Source organism: Oncorhynchus masou, chromosome 9 (assembly GCF_036934945.1).
Source record: "Oncorhynchus masou masou isolate Uvic2021 chromosome 9, UVic_Omas_1.1, whole genome shotgun sequence".
NCBI classification, from domain to species: Eukaryota; Metazoa; Chordata; class Actinopteri; order Salmoniformes; family Salmonidae; genus Oncorhynchus; species Oncorhynchus masou.
Window position 1 is genome coordinate 19,177,540 of NC_088220.1, and position 21,149 is coordinate 19,198,688.

Sequence of the window (21,149 nt, forward strand, 5' to 3'; positions counted from 1 at the left end):
GGGAGAGGGGCATGATTGGATGGTCAAGGAGGAGGCAGATGGGCTAGAGGCTTATTCAGCACGGGATCCAATATTCTGAACGTTGCAGAATGTAATATATAGAATAAATAAACACATTATGCCATCACGCCATTGGTGGAAGATCTGCTGAATGGGCAGCCACACTAAAAATGTTTGCATGACCTTTGTTGTTCCAGTGTCAAGCCGGCGTGGTTCATGTTTAGGTCCATCAGTGTATACAAAACAGCATACCAAGAGACTAGGGGAGCCTCCCGCTTAAAGCTTCAGTCCTACACATCCACTGTTTGCACTTCATATCTGCCCAGAGATGCAGTCATGTGCAACAATTAAGTGCAGGCAATTCAATTACCTCAGCGTGCATCACATGCTTTAGTTTCCAGTGATACATAGAGAGGTGGGCCCGGTTGAACCAGGCAAGGCATTAAACAGTCACAGTTTTGTCCCAAGTAGGCTCGTCCCCATCTGTAACAACCTTCCCCAATGACCTTTCCATAATATCTTCTGGAGCAGACTGAGGGTGCGTCGCAAATTGAACCCTATTTCCTATTTAGTACACACTATTTGTATTTTTACTCCCAACTTCATGATATCCAATTGGTAGTTACAGTCTTGTCCCATCGCTGCAACTCCCGTACGAACTCGGGAGAGGCAAAAGTCGAGAGACAAGAGTCCTCCGAAACACGACCCTGCCAAGCCGCACTGCTTCTTGACACACGGCTCACTTAACCCGGAAGCCAGCCGCACCAATGTGTCAGAGGAAACACCGTACAACTGGCGACCACAGTCAGCTTGCATGCGCCCGGCCCCCCACAAGGAGTCGCTAGAGTGCGATGGGACAAGGACATCCCAGCCGGCCAAACTCGGACGACGCTGGGCCAATTGTGCGCCACCCTATGGGTCTCCCGGTCGCGGCCAGCTGCGACATAGCCCGGGATCGAAACCCAGATCTGTAGTGAAGCATCTAGCACCACTCGGGAGGCCCCCAGCACACACTACTATGAACCCCGTGGGCCCTATGAACCCCGTGGGCCCTATGAACCCCGTGGGCCCTATGAACCCTGTGGGCCCTATGAACCGTGTGGGCCCTATGAACCCTGTGGGCCCTATGAACCCTGTGGGCCCTATGAACCCTGTGGGCCCTATGAACCATGTGGGCCCTATGAACCCTGTGAACCCTATGGGCCCTATGAACCCTGTGGGCTCTATGAACCCCATTGGCCCCATGAACCATATGAGCCCCATGAACCATGGTGTAAAGTAGTGCACTATATACTGTAGGGAATAGGGTACCATTTGGGACACAGATTGAGGAGTGAATACCCTTGCTTGCATGGAGCACATTCATTTGACCCCCAGCACTTGTGTCTGTGTAATAGAGATACAGGCTAACTAAGGGAAAAAGCAGATCAATATTTGTTATAGAACTGTACATGCTACTACTGCGTGATTTAGCCTAGTTTGAATGAGAACAGAAAACATCTTTTCAAGTATTTTTGAGCTGAAATAACCAGATAGGCCTTATACCGGACTGTATTCCATTTTATTTAGGTGCCAATAGTTATCAACTATTTAACTGCTTTACTAGCTATTTCATGAGAAATGGCAGTATTATCGCAAGTGTAATGGAAAACTATAGGCTAACCCGTTATAAAAATTACACTTCACAATACAACACTGATTGTTGTGAACTTCATCTCACTAAGCTCTTCTCCGAGCTAGTTTTCCATGATTATAATAATCGTTAGCATTTTACAATGGTGAGGTAAAAACAGGCCAAACTCCTGATTAACTTTCCACGTGTACAGTCAGCTGTAGAACGATGTATCCCTCGTCACACAGCCTCTCAACTTCTCATCAGCCCCTACACCCATGATTTAATATCCCCGGTTGTGTGAGATTTGTTTTAATTTGTATATGCTGGCAATATAACTCCTCTCAGGTTACATAAAGATGTCTCTGGCTGAGGAAGAGCTGCTCCATTTAGTCGGCTCCATCTGGTGACAGTAAAATGTGAGGAAATGAATTCAGACAGAGCACTAAATGACCCAGAGTTTTTCCAGTGGTCAGGAAACGCTCCTGGCTTTAATGACACACACAGCTACAGGGGTTAGGGTTACGGCAGTGCAGCATTGCCTTTATGTGTGCTACCTGGGGTGGTTGAGAACAGAATAAACATTTCTGGTGTTCGCTGTAACATATAGACACTGGCGTTGTATTGTTGTTACCTGGGAAACATGTTGCCAGGTGTTCTGTCAGGGCTTCCTGGGTGACAGGCTTGCGGGCTGAGTTCATGGCCGAAATGGCCAGGCACAGCACCTCCCCCAGAGGGATGAACTGTGACTGGCTGATGGGAGACATACTGATGGGAGACACATCACCTGAGAGAGGAGGGAAGGAAGCACAGAGGTCACACAATCAATCAATCACATTTTTATATCAGCAGTTGTCAAAGTGCTTTCCAGTTACCCAGCCTTGACCCCAGAGAGCAAGCAGAGGTAGAAGCTCAGTGACTAGTATTCCCTAGAAGGATGGAACTGAGAGAGGAACCAGAGGTGGTCAAACTACAGTACCAGATCAAAGGTCAAACACATAGTTCCATGTAAATATCACAAAACATTGAGTTCACTGAAAATGTCGATGGAACAGCTCCAATAGAAAAAGAAAAGAAAAATGGTCAAGTTTCAAATGTGCCCTGGTCAAAGCTATTAGGCTATATAGGGATTATAAGGCCGGGAATTACCAGGGACCTCACCGTGACATTCAATATTTACATTTATTGCTTACTTTTTTTAACATTGGACTATGTCGCTGCAGAGGGACAAAAGAGACCCATGACAAAATGAGAAACCAAAATAAAAATAAAGAAATACAAGTCTTGAAAACATGTTGGCTCCCCATTTAGAGAGAAGATGGAGAACAAGCCATAAAATTAGAAATACCGGAGTTTTGGCGCATGTACAGCTGACTAGCACTACCTAACATTACGTTGTTTAAAGGACTGATACTTGAAGTCAGTATTAATATAAAATCATAAAAAGTAATATTGTGTATCAATCAATCCACAATATTGGGGGAGGCTGCTGGTTTTGTCTAGTTTTGGGGTGAGGTTGGGTGAGGGGGAGGCTGCTGGCTTTGTCTGGTTCTGGGGTGAGGGCGGCGAGGGGGAGGCTGTGGGTTTTGTCTAGTTTTGGGGTGAGGTTGGGTGAGGGTGAGGCTGCTGGCTTGGTCTGGTTCTGGGGTGAGGGCGGCGAGGGGGAGGCTGCGAGCTTTGTCTAGTTCTGGGGTGAGGTTGGGCGAGGGGGGGCTGCTGGCTTTGTCTAGTTCTGGGGTGAGGTTGAGCGAGGGGGGGGCTGCTGGCTTTGTCTAGTTCTGGGGTGAGGTTGGGCGAGGGGGGCTGCTGGCTTTGTCTAGTTCTGGGGTGAGGTTGGGTGAGGCTGCTGACTTTGTCTAGTTCTGGGGTGAGGTTGGGTGAGGCTGCTGGCTTTGTCTAGTTCTGGGGTGAGGTTGGGTGAGGCTGCTGGCTTTGTCTGGTTCTGTGGTGAGGTTGGGTGAGACTACTGGCTTTGTCTGGTTCTGGGGTGAGGGGGAGGCTGGTTCAGAAAGGTCAGGAGGGTAATAAGTGAGCAGTAGTAGGTCCCGGCTCCCTCCCATCACTCCTTTCCTTGACACTGCCTGTGGGGGACGAGCAGAGAGAAGGGAAGGCCCTGCCTGTGGGGGGCGAGCAGAGAGAAGGGAAGGCCCTGCCTGTGGGGGGCGAGCAGAGAGAAGGGAAGGCCCTGCCTGTGGGGGGCGAGCAGAGAGAAGGGAAGGCCCTGCCTGTGGGGGGCCAGTAGATAGAAGGGAAGGCCCTGCCTGTGGGGGGCCAGTAGAGAGAAGGGAAGGCCCTGACTGTGGGGAGCCAGCAGAGTTGTGTTGGGCCAGCAGAGAGAAGGGAAGGCCAGCAGAGTTGTGTTGGGCCAGCAGAGAGAAAGGAAGGCCAGCAGAGTTGTGTTGGGCCAGCAGAGAAGGGAAGGCCCTGCCTGTGGGGGGCCAGTAGAGAGAAGGGAAGGCCCTGACTGTGGGGAGCCAGCAGAGTTGTGTTGGGCCAGCAGAGAGAAGGGAAGGCCAGCAGAGTTGTGTTGGGCCAGCAGAGAGAAAGGAAGGCCAGCAGAGTTGTGTTGGGCCAGCAGAGAAGGGAAGGCCCTGCCTGTGGGGAGCCAGCAGAGAGAAGGGAAGGCCCTGACTGTGGGGAGCCAGCAGAGAGAAGGGAAGGCCCTGACTGTGGGGAGCCAGCAGAGAGAAGGGAAGGCCAGCAGGGTTGTGTTGGGCCAGCACAGAGAAGGGAAGGCCCTGCCTGTGGGGGCCAGCAGAGAGAAGGGAAGGCCCTGACTGTGGGGAGCCAGCAGAGAGAAGGGAAGGCCAGCAGGGTTGTGTTGGGCCAGCACAGAGAAGGGAAGGCCCTGCCTGTGGGGAGCCAGCAGAGAGAAGGGAAGGCCAGCAGGGTTGTGTTGGGCCAGCACCGAGAAGGGAAGGCCCTGCCTGTGGGGAGCCAGCAGAGAGAAGGGAAGGCCAGCAGGGTTGTGTTGGGCCAGCACCGAGAAGGGAAGGCCCTGCCTGTGGGGAGCCAGCAGAGAGAAGGGAAGGCCAGCAGGGTTGTGTTGGGCCAGCACCGAGAAGGGAAGGCCCTGCCTGTGGGGAGCCAGCAGAGAGAAGGGAAGGCCAGCAGGGTTGTGTTGGGCCAGCACCGAGAAGGGAAGGCCCTGCCTGTGGGGAGCCAGCAGAGAGAAGGGAAGGCCAGCAGGGTTGTGTTGGGCCAGCACAGAGAAGGGAAGGCCCTGCTGGACAATACTAAGAAGGCAAAGTAATGCCAAAAAAGTGAGTGGAAATCCACTAGTATCCAGGCAGCGTCCGAAATGACACCCTATTCCCTATATAGTAACCCCTATATAGTAACCTATATAGGGAATAGGGTGACATTTGGAACAAATCCCCAGTCTAAGAAGAGGGAGTTAGGCTAGACAATTAACCTGAGTAGTGTGTGACGATGCTAAACACAGTGAGTCCAAGACGCTGGCCTGATCTGTACCAAATCAAATGTTGTTTGTCAAATGCGCCGAATACAACAAGTGTAGACCTTAAAATTAAAATTCTTCCCTACAGGCCCTAACCAACAATGCAGTTAATAAAAATAATTATGAATATATTTACTAAATAAAAGGTAAAAGGTAAAAAATATATATTTTTTTAAATAAAAGTAATGAGGCTATATACAGAGGTAATTGAGGTAATATGTATATGTAGGTAGAGGTAAAATTACTATGCATAGATAATAAACAGAAAGTAACAGCAGCGTAAAAATCGGGTGGTCAATGCAAATAGTCTGGGTAGCCATTTGATTAGATGTTCAGGAGTCTTATGGCTTGGGGGTAGAAGCTGTTAAGAAGTCTAGGCCTTTTGGACCTAGACGTGGTGCTCCGGTACGGCTTGCCATGCAGTACCAGAGAGAACAGTCTATGACTAGGGTGGCTGGGATATTTGGCAATATTTAGGGCCTTCCTCTGACACCGCCTGGCATAGAGGTCCCTCTGTAGCGCCTTGCGGTCGGAGGCCGAGCTGTTGCCATACCAGGCGATGAAGCAACGAGTCAGGATGCTCTCAAAAGTGCAGCTGTAGACATTTTTGAGGATCTACGGACCACATGCCAAATCGTTTCAGTTTCCTGAGGGGGAATAGGCATTGTCGTGCCCTCTTCACCACTGTCTTGGTGTGCTTGGACCATGATAGTTTGTTGGTTATGTCACCAAGGAACATGAAGCTCTCAACCTACTCCACTACAGCCCCATTGATGAGAATGGAGGCGTGCTCAGCCCTCCTTTCCTGTAGTCCTTGATCGACTCCTTTGTCTTGATCAGTGCCAGGTCACTGACCTCCTCCCTATAAGCTGTCTCATTGTTGTCGGTGATCAGGCCTACCAGTGTCATCGACAAACTTAATGATGGTGTTGGAGTCGTGCTTGGTCATGCAGTCATGGGTGAACATGGAGTACAGTAGGGGACTGAGCACGCACCCCTGAGGGTCCACCGTGTTGAGGGTCAGCATGGCAGAAGTGTTGCAGAGGGAGGTGTTTAGTCCCAGGGTCCTTAGCTTAGTGATGAGCTTTGACAGCACTATGGTGTTGAACTCTGAGCTGTAGTCAATGAATAGCATTCTCACATAGGTGTTCCTTTTGTCCAGGTGGAAAAGGGCAGTGTGGAGTGCAATAGAGACTGCATCATCTGTGGATAAGGTTGGGGCGTTATGCAAATTGGAGTGGGTCTAGGGTTTCTGGGATTATGGTGTTGATGTGAGCCATTACCAGCCTTTCAAAGCACTTCATGGCTACAGACGTGAGTGCTATGGATCGGTAGTCATTTAGGCAGGTTACCTTGGTGTTCTTGGGCACAGGGACTATGATGGTCTGCTTGAAACATTTAGGTATTACAGACTCAGCCAGGGACAGGTTGAAAATGTCAGTGAAGACACTCCAGTTGGTCAGCGCATGCTTGGAATACACGTCCTGGTAATCCATATGGCCCTGCGGCCTTGTGAATGTTAACCTGTTTAAAGGTCTTGCTCACATTGGCTACGGAGAGCGTGATCACACAGTCGTCTGGAACAGTTGGTGCTCTCCTGCATGCTTCTGTGTTGCTTGCCTCGAAGCGCACATAGAAGTCATTTAGCTCGTCTGGTAGGCTCGTGTCACTGGGCAGCTCGCAGCTGCGCTTCTATTTGTAGTCCGTATTAGCCCTGCCACATCTGAAGAGTGTCAGAGCTGGTATAGTAGGATTCAATCTTAATCCTGTATTGACACTTCGCCTGTTTGATGGTTCGTCGGAGGGCATAGCGGGATTTCTTATAAGCATCCGGGTCAGAGTCCCGCTCCTTGCTTCTGGTTGGGGTATGTACGTACGGTCACTGCGGGGACGACTTCATCGATGCACTTATTGATCAAGCCGGTGACTGAGGTGGAATACTCAATGGCATCCGATGAATCCTGGAACATATTCCAGTCTGTGCTAGCAAAACAGTCCTGTAGCTTAGCATCTACGTCATCTGAACACTTCCGTATTGAGCGAGTCAATGGTACTTCCTGCTTTCGATTTTGCTTGTAAGCAGGAAACAGGAGGATAGAGTTATGGTCAGCTTTGCCAAATGGAGGGCGAGGGAGAGCTAAGTACACGATTCTCGGGTCTAAGGGTTTTTCCCCCTCTGGTTGCACATGTAACACGCTGGTAGAAATGAGGTAAAATGTAAATTAACCTGCATAAAAGTCCCCGTCCACTATCTATTGAGAGATTATGCAAAACACAGCTTCTTCTTCTGCAGGAGAGCAACTCACACCACGGCATCATAACAGGGTAGAACAGGGCTAATGCAAGCCAAGCACTGATGTGTCCCAAATGACACCCTACACCATTTAGAAAACAGGGTACCATTTGGGACCCAGATCTAATCTCAGGTGGTATGCATGGAGGATGGCAATCCTAATTTCACTTTGGGTGTAACATATCCTAACTCATTCAAATAAATACCAAGGCAAACATTACTGTTCAGTCATAAAAAGGTGAACACTCCAGATCCTGCTTGAATGATGTTGCTCTTGCTGCGGGCGATTCCCTGATCCACCTCTACGCAGACGACACCATTCTATATACTTCCGGCCCGTCCTTGGACACTGTGCTATCTAACCTCCAAACGAGCTTCAATGCCATACAACACTCCTTCCGTGGCCTCCAACGGCTCTTAAATGCTAGTAAAACCAAATGCATGCTTTTCAACCGTTCGCTGCCTGCACCCGCATGCCTGACTAGTATCACCACCCTGGATGGTTCCGACCTTGAATATGTGGACATCTATAAGTACCTAGGTGTCTGGCTAGACTGTAAACTCTCCTTCCAGACTCATATCAAACATCTCCAATCGAAAATCAAATCTAGAGTCGGCTTTCTATTCCGCAACAAAGCCTCCTTCACTCACGCCGCCAAACTTACCCTAGTAAAACTGACTATCCTACCGATCCTCGACTTCGGCGACGTCATCTACAAAATAGCTTCCAACACTCAGCAAACTGGATGCAGTTTATCACAGTGCCATCCGTTTTGTCACTAAAGCACATTATACCACCCACCACTGCGACCTGTATGCTCTAGTCGGCTGGCCCTCGCTACATATTCGTCGCCAGACCCACTGGTTCCAAGTCATCTACAAGTCCATGCTAGGTAAAGCTCCGCCTCCTCTCAGTTCACTGGTCACGATGGCAACACCCACCCGTAGCACGCGCTCCAGCAGGTGTATCTCACTGATCATCCCTAAAGCCAACACCTCATTTGGCCGCCTTTCCTTCCAGTTCTCTGCTGCCTGTGACTGGAACGAATTGCAAAAATCGCTGAAGTTGGAGACTTTATCTCCCTCACCAACTTCAAACATCTGCTATCTGAGCAGCTAACCGATCGCTGCAGCTGTATATAGTCTTATCGGTAAATAGCCCACCCAATTTTACCTACCTCATCCCCATACTGTTTTTATTTATTTACTTTTCTGCTCTTTTGCACACCAATATCTCTACCTGTACATGACCATCTGATCATTTATCACTCCAGTGTTAATCTGCAAAATTGTAATTATTTGCCTACCTCCTCATGCCTTTTGCACACAATGTATATAGACTCTTTTTTTTCTACTGTGTTATTGACTTGTTTATTGTTTACTCAATGTGTAACTCTGTGTTGTCTGTTCACACTGCTATGCTTTATCTTGGCCAGGTCGCAGTTGCAAATGAGAACTTGTTCTCAACTAGCCTACCTGGTTAAATAAAGGTGTTCTCAACTAGCCTACCTGGTTAAATAAAGGTGTTCTCAACTAGCCTACCTGGTTAAATAAAGGTGTTCTCAACTAGCCTACCTGGTTAAATAAAGGTGTTCTCAACTAGCCTACCTGGTTAAATAAAGGTGTTCTCAACTAACCTGGTTAAATAAAGCTCAACTAGCCTACCTGGTTAAATAAAGGTGTTCTCAACTAGCCTACCTGGTTAAATAAAGGTGTTCTCAACTAGCCTACCTGGTTAAATAAAGGTGTTCTCAACTAGCCTACCTGGTTAAATAAAGGTGTTCTCAACTACCCTACCTGGTTAAATAAAGGTGTTCTCAACTAGTTTACCTGGTTAAATAAAGGTGTTCTCAACTAGCCTACCTGGTTAAATAAAGGTGTTCTCAACTAGCCTACCTGGTTAAATAAAGGTGTTCTCAACTAGTTTACCTGGTTAAATAAAGGTGTTCTCAACTAGTTTACCTGGTTAAATAAAGGTGTTCTCAACTAGCCTACCTGGTTAAATAAAGGTGTTCTCAACTAGCCTACCTGGTTAAATAAAGGTGTTCTCAACTAGTTTACCTGGTTAAATAAAGGTGTTCTCAACTAGTTTACCTGGTTAAATAAAGGTGTTCTCAACTAGCCTACCTGGTTAAATAAAGGTGTTCTCAACTAGCCTACCTGGTTAAATAAAGGTGTTCTCAACTAGTTTACCTGGTTAAATAAAGGTGAAAAAATAATATCCTGTTGAGACGGATATTGGGAATGTAAACCAGTGAAATGGATATAAACCTGTATATAGCCATGTTATTACCTGGTACTCACTGTATATAGTCATGTTACTACCTGGTACTTCCTGTATATAGCCATGTTACTACCTGGTACTCACTGTATATAGTCATGTTACTACCTGGTACTCACTGTATATAGCCATGTTACTACCTGGTACTCACTGTATATAGTCATGTTACTACCTGGTACTCACTGTATATAGTCATGTTACTACCTGGTACTCACTGTATATAGCCATGTTTTTACCTGGTACTCCCTGTATATAGCCATGTTTTTACCTGGTACTCACTGTATATAGCCATGTTTTTACCTGGTACTCACTGTATATAGTCATGTTACTACCTGGTACTCACTGTATATAGCCATGTTTTTACCTGGTACTCACTGTATATAGCCATGTTTTTACCTGGTACTCACTGTATATAGCCATGTTTTTACCTGGTACTCACTGTATATAGCCATGTTTTTACCTGGTACTCACTGTATATAGTCATGTTTTTACCTGGTACTCACTGTATATAGCCATGTTTTTACCTGGTACTCACTGTATATAGCCATGTTTTTACCTGGTACTCACTGTATATAGCCATGTTTTTACCTGGTACTCACTGTATATAGTCATGTTACTACCTGATACTCACTGTATATAGCCATGTTTTTACCTGGTACTCACTGTATATAGCCATGTTTTTACCTGGTACTCACTGTATATAGCCATGTTTTTACCTGGTACTCACTGTATATAGCCATGTTTTTACCTGGTACTCACTGTATATAGCCATGTTTTTACCTGGTACTCACTGTATATAGTCATGTTACTACCTGGTACTTCTTGTATATAGTCATGTTACTACCTGGTACTTCTTGTATATAGCCATGTTATTACCTGGTACTTCCTGTATATAGCCATGTTACTACCTGGTACTTCCTATATATAGCCATGTTATTACCTGGTACTTCCTATATATAGCCATGTTATTACCTGGTACTCACTGCATATAGTCATGTTACTACCTGGTACTTCCTGTATATAGCCATGTTACTACCTGGTACTTCCTATATATAGCCATGTTATTACCTGGTACTCACTGTATATAGTCATGTTACTACCTGGTACTTCCTGTATATAGCCATGTTACTACCTGGTACTTCCTGTATATAGCCATGTTACTACCTGGTACTTCCTGTATATAGCCATGTTACTACCTGGTACGTCCTATATATAGTCATGTTATTACCTGGTACTTCCTATATATAGCCATGTTATTACCTGGTACTTCTTGTATATAGCCATGTTACTACCTGGTACTTCCTATATATAGCCATGTTATTACCTGGTACTCACTGTATATAGTCATGTTATTACCTGGTACTTCCTATATATAGCCATGTTACTACCTGGTACTTCCTGTATATAGCCATGTTATTACCTGGTACTTCCTGTATATAGCCATGTTACTACCTGGTACTTCCTATACATAGCCATGTTATTACCTGGTACTCACTGTATATAGTCATGTTACTACCCGGTACTTCCTGTATATAGTCATGTTACTACCTGGTACTTCCTGTATATCGCCATGTTACTACCTGGTACTTCCTGTATATAGCCATGTTTTTACCTGGTACTCACTGTATATAGTCATGTTACTACCTGGTACTTCTTGTATATAGTCATGTTACTACCTGGTACTTCTTGTATATAGCCATGTTATTACCTGGTACTTCCTGTATATAGCCATGTTACTACCTGGTACTTCCTATATATAGCCATGTTATTACCTGGTACTTCCTATATATAGCCATGTTATTACCTGGTACTCACTGCATATAGTCATGTTACTACCTGGTACTTCCTGTATATAGCCATGTTACTACCTGGTACTTCCTATATATAGCCATGTTATTACCTGGTACTCACTGTATATAGTCATGTTACTACCTGGTACTTCCTGTATATAGCCATGTTACTACCTGGTACTTCCTGTATATAGCCATGTTACTACCTGGTACTTCCTGTATATAGCCATGTTACTACCTGGTACTTCCTGTATATAGCCATGTTACTACCTGGTACTTCCTATATATAGCCATGTTATTACCTGGTACTCACTGTATATAGTCATGTTACTACCTGGTACTTCCTGTATATAGCCATGTTACTACCTGGTACTTCCTGTATATAGCCATGTTACTACCTGGTACTTCCTGTATATAGCCATGTTACTACCTGGTACGTCCTATATATAGTCATGTTATTACCTGGTACTTCCTATATATAGCCATGTTATTACCTGGTACTTCTTGTATATAGCCATGTTACTACCTGGTACTTCCTATATATAGCCATGTTATTACCTGGTACTCACTGTATATAGTCATGTTATTACCTGGTACTTCCTATATATAGCCATGTTACTACCTGGTACTTCCTGTATATAGCCATGTTATTACCTGGTACTTCCTGTATATAGCCATGTTACTACCTGATACTTCCTATATATAGCCATGTTATTACCTGGTACTCACTGTATATAGTCATGTTACTACCCGGTACTTCCTGTATATAGTCATGTTACTACCTGGTACTTCCTGTATATCGCCATGTTACTACCTGGTACTTCCTGTATATAGCCATGTTACTACCTGGTACTTCCTGTATATAGCCATGTTACTACCTGGTACTTCCTGTATATAGCCATGTTACTACCTGGTACTTCCTGTATATAGCCATGTTACTACCTGGTACTTCCTGTATATAGCCATGTTACTACCTGGTACTTCCTGTATATAGCCATGTTACTACCTGGTACTTCCTGTATATAGCCATGTTACTACCTGGTACTTCCTGTATATAGCCATGTTACTACCTGGTACTTCCTGTATATAGCCATGTTACTACCTGGTACTTCCTGTATATAGCCATATTACTACCTGGTACTTCCTGTATATAGCCATGTTACTTTTACTTGTTATTGTTATTCACTGTGTATTTATTTCTCATGTCATTACTTAAATTTGGCATTTTATTTCTTATCTTTATCTTAACTCTCCATTGTTGGAAAAGGATTCGTAAGAAAGCGTTTCACTTTTAGTCTGCACCTGTGTTTACGAAGCATGTGACAATGTAATATTCTGAGTTGATCTTGCTGAGCCTCTGATGGGGAGTAGAGGAATTGACCTCATTCCCATATACCCATATGTATTGAGAGAGAGAGAAATACAGATTGAGAAATATATATATATATAGAGAGAGAGAGAGGATGGCTGAAGAAATCAACTAGGGGCTGTCACATCTCCCCTGCTGCCTGCCTACAGCCTGTCTCTCTCCCTCCCTGACTGCCTGTCTCCGTGCCTGTCAGTCTGCCTCCCTCCCTGACTGCCTGTCTCCGTGCCTGCCTGCAGCCTGTCTCCCTCCCTCCCTGACTGCCTGTCTCCGTGCATTGCCTGCATCCTGTCTCCCTCCCTCCCTGACTGCCTGTCTCCGTGCCTGTCTGTCTGCCTCCCTCCCTGACTGCCTGTCTCCGTGCCTGCCTGCAGCCTGTCTCCCTCCCTCCCTGTCTCCGTGCCTGTCTGTCTGCCTCCCTCCCTGACTGCCTGTCTCCGTGCCTGCCTGCAGCCTGTCTCCCTCCCTCCCTGACTGTCTGTCTCCGTGCCTGTCTGTCTGCCTCCCTCCCTGACTGCCTGTCTCCGTGCCTGCCTGCAGCCTGTCTCCCTCCCTCCCTGACTGCCTGTCTCCGTGCCTGTCTGTCTGCCTCCCTCCCTGACTGCCTGTCTCCGTGCCTGCCTGCAGCCTGTCTCCGTCCCTCCCTGACTGCCTGTCTCCGTGCCTGTCTGTCTGCCTGTCTCCGTGCCTGCCTGCAGCCTGTCTCCCTCCCTCCCTGACTGCCTGTCTCCGTGCCTGTCTGTCTGCCTCCCTCCCTGACTGCCTGTCTCCGTGCCTGCCTGCAGCCTGTCTCCCTCCCTCCCTGACTGCCTGTCTCCGTGCCTGCCTGCAGCATGCCTTCCTCCCTCCCTGACTGCCTGTCTCCGTGCCTGTCTGTCTGCCTCCTTCCCTGACTGCCTGTCTCCAGCCTGTCTCCCTCACTCCCTGACAGCCTGTCTGTCTGCCTGTCTCCCTCCCTCCCTGACTGCCTGTCTCTGTGCCTGCCTGCCTGTCTCCCTCCCTCCCTGACTGCCTGTCTGTCTGCCTGTCTAACTCCCTCCCTGACTGCCTGTCTCCCTGCTGCAGTGTCACGGCGAGCACAGATAAAAGGGGGTTGTTTCAGGAGGAGAGAGGAGAGAAGTGAAAGAGAGGGAGCAATTGGGAGGGGAAGAGAGAGAGAAATCACAGCTGCAAAGACCTAGTGGGAACAGATTCAGCCAACAAATGTGCAGCCCTCCTTCCATGAAGAGGGAGACCATAGAGTGAACCTACTAACCCCATCCCCCAACACACACACACACCAACTCCACACGTATTAAATGGAAGAGCATGCCTTTATGAAAGACGAGCTGGGTACAAATGGAGCGTGACAATCCAGAGAAAAGAGAGAAAGCCTTGAGACGCCTGCTTAGAAAGAGAGTGAAAGACCGACAGCATAAAGTGGAGCATTACAAGCAATATGCTAGCGACCCTGGGCTTTGCCATTGGTACAGTATTTTATTTCAAGAAATTAGCTCAGCTAGTATCAGTGAAACCATTTTTGTCGTGAACTATCAGAGAGATTGCTTGTATTCTACCACTGTAAGGACAGAATAGTGTTAACATTCATTGTTACAATTATTGAACTACAGTACTTGACTGTGTATCTGTTAGAGCAGAGCTGGTTTTCTACAGAGCTGTTCTTCCCTCCATTAACATGGAAGCTGTCCTCTGGGAGAGACAGAGAGTGGGAACTCTCTCTCTCTCATGCCTGCCTGCCTGCCTGCTGCAGTGGTAGTAAACAATTCACACAGCCAGCCAGTGTCCTTTGTCCACGCACCTCCTGCTTAACCCCACCCCCTGCTTTTGTGATTCATTCTGGCAAAGCTATGCTACACAATCTAAAGCAGGAAAAACGGTAGAGGGTGAGAGAGAGAGGTGGAGAGAAAGAGGAATGAGATGGGCAGTACCTTGGCTGATTCCGTTGACTCCTCCACTTTAATCCAAACAGATTCAGAGGCAGCTCTTTTAGCTGCAGCCTTCAGACTCAATGAGCATTCACTCAAGGGCCTTACCCAGCATGCTCCACTCCACACAAAGACAAGGGGGTGTGACCAATCACGTCTTGCTTCAGTATGCACTCTGGTTTTTCCCTCCCTCCCTCTCTCTGTGCTCCCTCCCTCTTGTCTCTTGTGCTCCCTCCTTCTCTGTCTCTCTGTGCTCCCTCCCTCTCTGTGCTCCCTCCCTATCTGTCTCTCTGTGCTCCCTCCTCTGTCTCTCTGTGCTCCCTCCTTCTCTGTCTCTCTGTGCTCCCTCCCTCTCTGTGCTCCTTCCCTTCTCTGTCTCTCGGTGCACCCTCCCTTCTCTGTCTCTCTGTGCTCCCTCCCTTCTGTCTCGCTGTGCTCCATCCCTTCTCTGTCTCTCTGTGCTCCCTCCCTTCTCTGTCTCTCTGTGCTCCCTCCCTTCTCTGTCTCTCTGTGCTCCCTCCCTTCTCTGTCTCTCTGTGCTCCCTCCCTTCTCTGTCTCTCTGTGCTCCCTCCCTTCTCTGTCTCTCTGTGCTCCATCCCTTCTCTGTCTCTCTGTGCTCCCTCCCTTCTGTCTCGCTGTGCTCCATCCCTTCTCTGTCTCTCTGTGCTCCCTCCCTTCTCTGTCTCTCTGTGCTCCCTCCCTTCTCTGTCTCTCTGTGCTCCCTCCCTTCTCCGTCTCTCTGTGCTCCCTCCCTTCTCTGTCTCTCTGTGCTCCCTCCCCTCTCTGTCTCTCTGTGCTCCCTACCTCCTGTCTCTCTGTGCTCCCTCCCTCCTGTCTCTCTGTGCTCCCTCCCTTCTCTGTCTCTCTCTGCTCCCTCCCTCCGGTCTCTCTGTGCTCCCTCCCTCCTGTCTCTCTGTGCTCCCTCCCTTCTCTGTCTCTGTGCTCCCTCCCTTCTCTGTCTCTCTGTGCTCCCTCCCCTCTGTCTCTCTGTGCTCCCTCCCTCCTGTCTCTCTGTGCTCCCTCCCTCCTGTCTCTCTGTGCTCCCTCCCTCCTGTCTCTGTGCTCCCTCCCTCCTGTCTCTGTGCTCCCTCCCTCCTGTCTCTCTGTGCTCCCTCCCTTCTCTGTCTCTCTGTGCTCCCTCCCTTCTCTGTCTCTCTGTGCTCCCCCCTCTCTCTGCTCCCACCTTCCCACCCCACCCCACTCTCTCTGCTCCCGCCCTCCCTTCTCTTTCTCTCTGTGCTCCCTCCCTTCTGTCTCTCTGTGCTCCCTCCCTTCTCTGTCTCTCTGTGCTCCCTCCCTTCTCTTTCTCTCTGTGCTCCCTCCCTTCTCTGTCTCTCTGTGCTCCCTCCCTTCTCTGTCTCTCTGTTCTCCCTCCCTCCTGTCTCTGTGCTCCCTCCCTCCTGTCTCTCTGTGCTCCCTCCCTTCTCTGTCTCTCTGTGCTCCCTCCCTTCTCTGTCTCTGTGCTCCCTCCCTTCTCTGTCTCTCTGTGCTCCCTCCCTCCTGTCTCTCTGTGCTCCCTCCCTCCCCCCTCTCTGTGCTCCCGCCCTCCCTCCCCCTCTCTCTGCTCACGCCCTCCCACCCCCCTCTCTCTGCTCCCGCCCTCCCCCCTCTCTCTGCTCCCGCCCTCCCCCCTCTCTCTGCTCCCGCCCACCCTCCCTCCCCCTCTCTTTGCTCCCACCCTCCCTCCCTCCCTCCCCCTCTCTTTGCTCCTGCCCGCACTCCCTCCCCCTCTCTCTGCTACCGCCCTCCCTCCCCCCTCTCTCTGCTCCCGCCCTCCCTCCCCCCCTCTCTTTGCTCCCGCCCTCCCTCCCCCTCTCTTTGCTCCCGCCCTCTCTCTCTCCTAGCTCCCTCCCCTTAATGCCCACTGACATACAAGCTTGTGGGCGGCCTGCCGAAAGCGTTGTTATGGCAACGCATCCCCAGTTGCGCCCAACGCCTGTTCTGCAAGCTTTTTCTCCCTCCCCCCTCTTCATGGCTCCCTCTATCTCTCTCCCTCTATATCTCTCCCTCTATATCTCTCCATCTCTCTCCTTCTCTCCCTCCTCTCCAATGAAAACGTAAGTGCTGCTCACTGCAGGTTGGGCTCAGAAGCACGTCCAGTCATGTGTCAGATAAAATGGGTGATCTGCTGCTCTCCTCTCCACACAGCTCTCTCTCTCTCTGTGTGTGAGGGGGGATTCTCTGTGACCCAATTAGAAAAGGACAGCCCAGATAGCTCAATTTCAGGAGGCTTGCAGTCAAATCTAAGATATAGGGCAGGTTTTTTTGTATCAGCAAATAAAAGGGTATTTACCCAACACAATGTTATGTAGTCGAAACACAATGTGTCACTATGACTATGTGCCTGGCCTTCTCATGCTGCCAAGGAAGTGGGTCTCCATTGGCACAGATGTAGTGGAGAACTTGATATAAACCTGCTGAGTGGGTGAGAGAGGAGGAGATGTGGGGTCATTATATGTGAGTGGGGGAGGGGTGGACATTCATAGGGGCCTCCTGTGTCTCACAAAAGGGCCCTCGAGTTGACGCAAAATTTAGGGCTGTCCCAGACAAAATCGACTGAATCGTCAATCGATGGGTAGAAATGGAAAAACACCCTATGTTTCAATAAAATCAACTATATGTAGGCTACTGGGCTTGTCTGATGCTTTAAGCACTGCCGTAAAAAAATAAAAATAAGACACAGAGGGAGTCAGAGATTATTATAGTCTAAGCAGAAAAAAAAAGAAGAAAAAAAGTGGTCCCGACCCAACCCTTCTCCGGCCTCTGCCCTTTCTGCCTTTAAGTTCCGTTGCCGGTAATAGGCTATACACCAGCGGTCGGCAACCGTTTAAATTTGCAGTGCCAAGTTATGGTACCATTTCTAACTGATCTGCGTGCCAGTTACAATTTTCATATTCACATTTTTGTGGAGCAGTTTAATTTCATTTATAATAAAAAGTCTTCATATCTAAAAATCAATGTCATGTGGTTAATCAAAAATTATTTCTAAATTAAAATGATACAAATATAAAAGTAACTTCTATTGCCATTGCCAATACGTAATAATAGCCTACATAAAGCCAACAAATAAAAACATTGCAGCCTTCAGGTCGAAAATATTCGGATAAAAATAAATATCCTATGAATCACAGTGGTAATGCATGGCCTGTTTTTAACTTTTATTTAACTAGGCAAGTCAGTGAAGAACAAATTCTTATTTTCAATGACGGCCTAGGAACAGTGGGTTAACTGCCTTGTTCAGGGGCAGAAAGACAGATTTTTACCTTGTCAGCTCGGGGATTCAATCTTGCAACCTTTTGGATACTAGTCCAACGCTCTAACCACTAGGCTACCTGCCGCCCCAGGTACCTTGGTCTGGCCCAAAGGTCATGCTAGCAGACTTGCAACATTGTTTAAAATATTCTGGGCCCTAAGATTTTCCTGTGCCGGACAGACACATTTTCTACGCAAGGGATAAGAAGTAATCAGGTAGGCCTATTGTATGAGCATGACATTTTCTTCCCCTTTCATGCTGAGTGGTTATGTAGAAGGAGAGAGCTGGACAGACTTTCCAATATGCTGATAAGGAACTATGGTCATTCTCAATGGATGTAAAACAGACTTTGTTTACTTGCTGTTTGAGGCAAAGAAAAAAAGTGTGTGTGTATATATATATATATTTATTTATTTATTTTACCCCAAATTTCACAGTATCCAATTGGTAGTTACATCAGATCCCCAAATGGGAACATTTATAGGCCTACTTCTATGCGTAATCAGGTGCATGTCCTTACACAAGATTGACAGGAACGCACCAAACAAAAGACAATTCATAAATTGACAACTCGTAAATGGAATGAAATAATAAACCAAAACTTTTCTCGCAAGTGTAGCCTAGGTTGTGAGCTCTGCAAACCACGTGTCCACTCCTACAATGACAACAGTGAGACTGTAATGATAATATATTTAATGCATTAACAGAAATGACCATAACCAAACAAACATTGTAGATGATAATTTCTGGTCATGAAAAGGTAGATTTACTACTGGTGATACTGGTGTGCATCCCCAAGGTTTATGCAATGGACTAATCCACTCAGACAGACGTGAATCAGACAGGTGTCCGACAAAATAAATCTTGGTCGACCAACAGCCAATCGACCAGTCGACTAGAAAAATCAGATGCAAGTATTCCAAATCAGAAAGTAATTTCCCGAGCGAAGTGGCCATTTAGAGAGTAGAGGTGCTCCATAATACCTCCACGTTTACACAAAACTATTGATCTGAGAGATTTGCCTTTAAATCACATGGTTGTTGCCATCAACAAGTCCCCAACTGAAAAAGGAGACCAGTGTCCCAGTGCTACTGTTAGAAATGTACATTCATTCACCACACTGCAGGTCCTGGGACAAGTACAATGGAGACCACACAAAGAGTGGAGGCAACATTTCACACCCATACTGGTAGCACATTACATCACAACACGGGATAACATTGTAACAGTGTGGTAACAAGTTTTAGTGAGTGGTATCAATGCTTTCATTTTTACCATACTATTACCATGTTATTAGGTCTACTACTAGATTCTGTGAAGTGCAACCTCAATATGTATATTCTGAAGGACTACACTACAACGTCTCAGAAACAGGCTTTGATGAATTGTTAATATTCACAAACTAAAACATTGATTGACAAAAGCATCCAGTTCTTTTTCTCTCGAGAGGGTCACTGGACAAGGCACTCAACCAATGACCTTCAGGTCAGCAGAAGTGACAATTCCAGACCCTGCCAACCCATTACCCTGCCTATACACCTGGTGACAAGAATCAAGTTGTTACACAACACAAAGAAAACAGAAGTATTAGGCCTACACTGACCAGAGACACTATTACACCACCTACAAATAACTGAAGGCACCATGTGGTCAACAGTGTTAGGCTGCATTGCATGCCTTAACACTAGATGGGGGTAAGAGTATGGCTGGCTCCCTGTCACAATGTCAAAACAGGGAATGTAGTAGGCATACTGAATTAACTTCTGAGGAAGCAGTGAGTGAGTGAAATCTCCATGTGAAAGTGCTTTTGTTTGGCTTCTCTTTCCTAAACTGTTGCATTTAGGCCTAATCAGAGAGAGATCTAGGCTGAGGCAGTAGCAGTCTTTTCACTTAATCTCCCCTGACAGCTCAAGTTGGAACATGTTTCTGTTGTTGCTCTTTTAGAGGCATAAAATGAATTGACATCCTATTTTACAGAGCATTACAGTGGAACACCCCATCTTATCATGACTAGAATTACTGTACCATTACTACTACTACTACCACCATCCCCCAAAACACCACAACTACTATCCCCACCACTACCACCACAACTACTATCCCCACCACTACCACCACAACTACTATCCCCACCACCATCCCCACAACTACTACTATCCTCACCACCACCACCACCACTACTACTACTACAATCCCGACCACTACCACCACAACTACTATCCCCACCACTATCCCCACCACCATCCCCACAACTACTACTATCCTCACCACCACCACCACTACTACTACTACAATCCCGACCACTACCACCAAAACTACTATCCCCACCACCACCGCTACTACTATCTACCACCACTACTACCAACACCACCACTATCCCCGCTACTACTTCTACTACCAACACCACCACTATCCCCGCTACTACTACTACTATCCCCACCACCACAACCAACACCACCACTATCCCCGCTACTACTACTACTATCCCCACCACCACAACCAACACCACCACTATCCCCGCTACTACTATTACTATCCCCACCACCACAACCAACACCACCACTATCCCCGCTACTACTACTACTATCCCCACCACTACAACCAACACCACCACTATCCCCGCTACTACTACTACTATACCCCCACCACCACCCCCACCACTACTACTACTATCCCCACCACTACTACTACCATCCCCACCATTTCCACCGCTACTACTATCCCCACCACCACTGCTACTATCCCCACCACTACTACTACTATCCCCACTACTACTACTATCCCCACCACTACTACTACTACCCCTGTCACTACCACCGCTACTACTATCCCCACCACTACTACTACTATCCCCACTACTACTACTATCCCCACCACTACTACTACTACCCCTGTCACTACCACCGCTACTACTATCCCCACCACTACTACTACTATCCCCACTACTACTACTATCCCCACCACTACTACTACTACCCCTGTCACTACCACCGCTACTACTATCCCCACCACTACTACCAACACCACCACTATCCCCACTACTACTACTACTATCCCCACCACCACCACAACTACTGCTACTACTATCCCCACCACTACTACTACTATCCCCACCACTACTACTACTATCCCCACCACCACCACCACCACCCCCACCACTACTACTAC

General features: G+C 47.4%; 1 protein-coding gene across 1 annotated transcript in view; it reads right to left on the reverse strand.

Annotated features, from left to right (window-relative positions):
- LOC135545645 (storkhead-box protein 2-like) overlaps window positions 1-21,149 on the reverse strand; it is a 69,797-nt gene that overhangs the window by 18,813 nt on the left and 29,835 nt on the right. Inside the window, 1 exon segment of the mRNA XM_064973404.1 lies at window positions 2,247-2,399. Within this exon segment, the coding sequence (XP_064829476.1) occupies window positions 2,247-2,399 (153 nt within the window).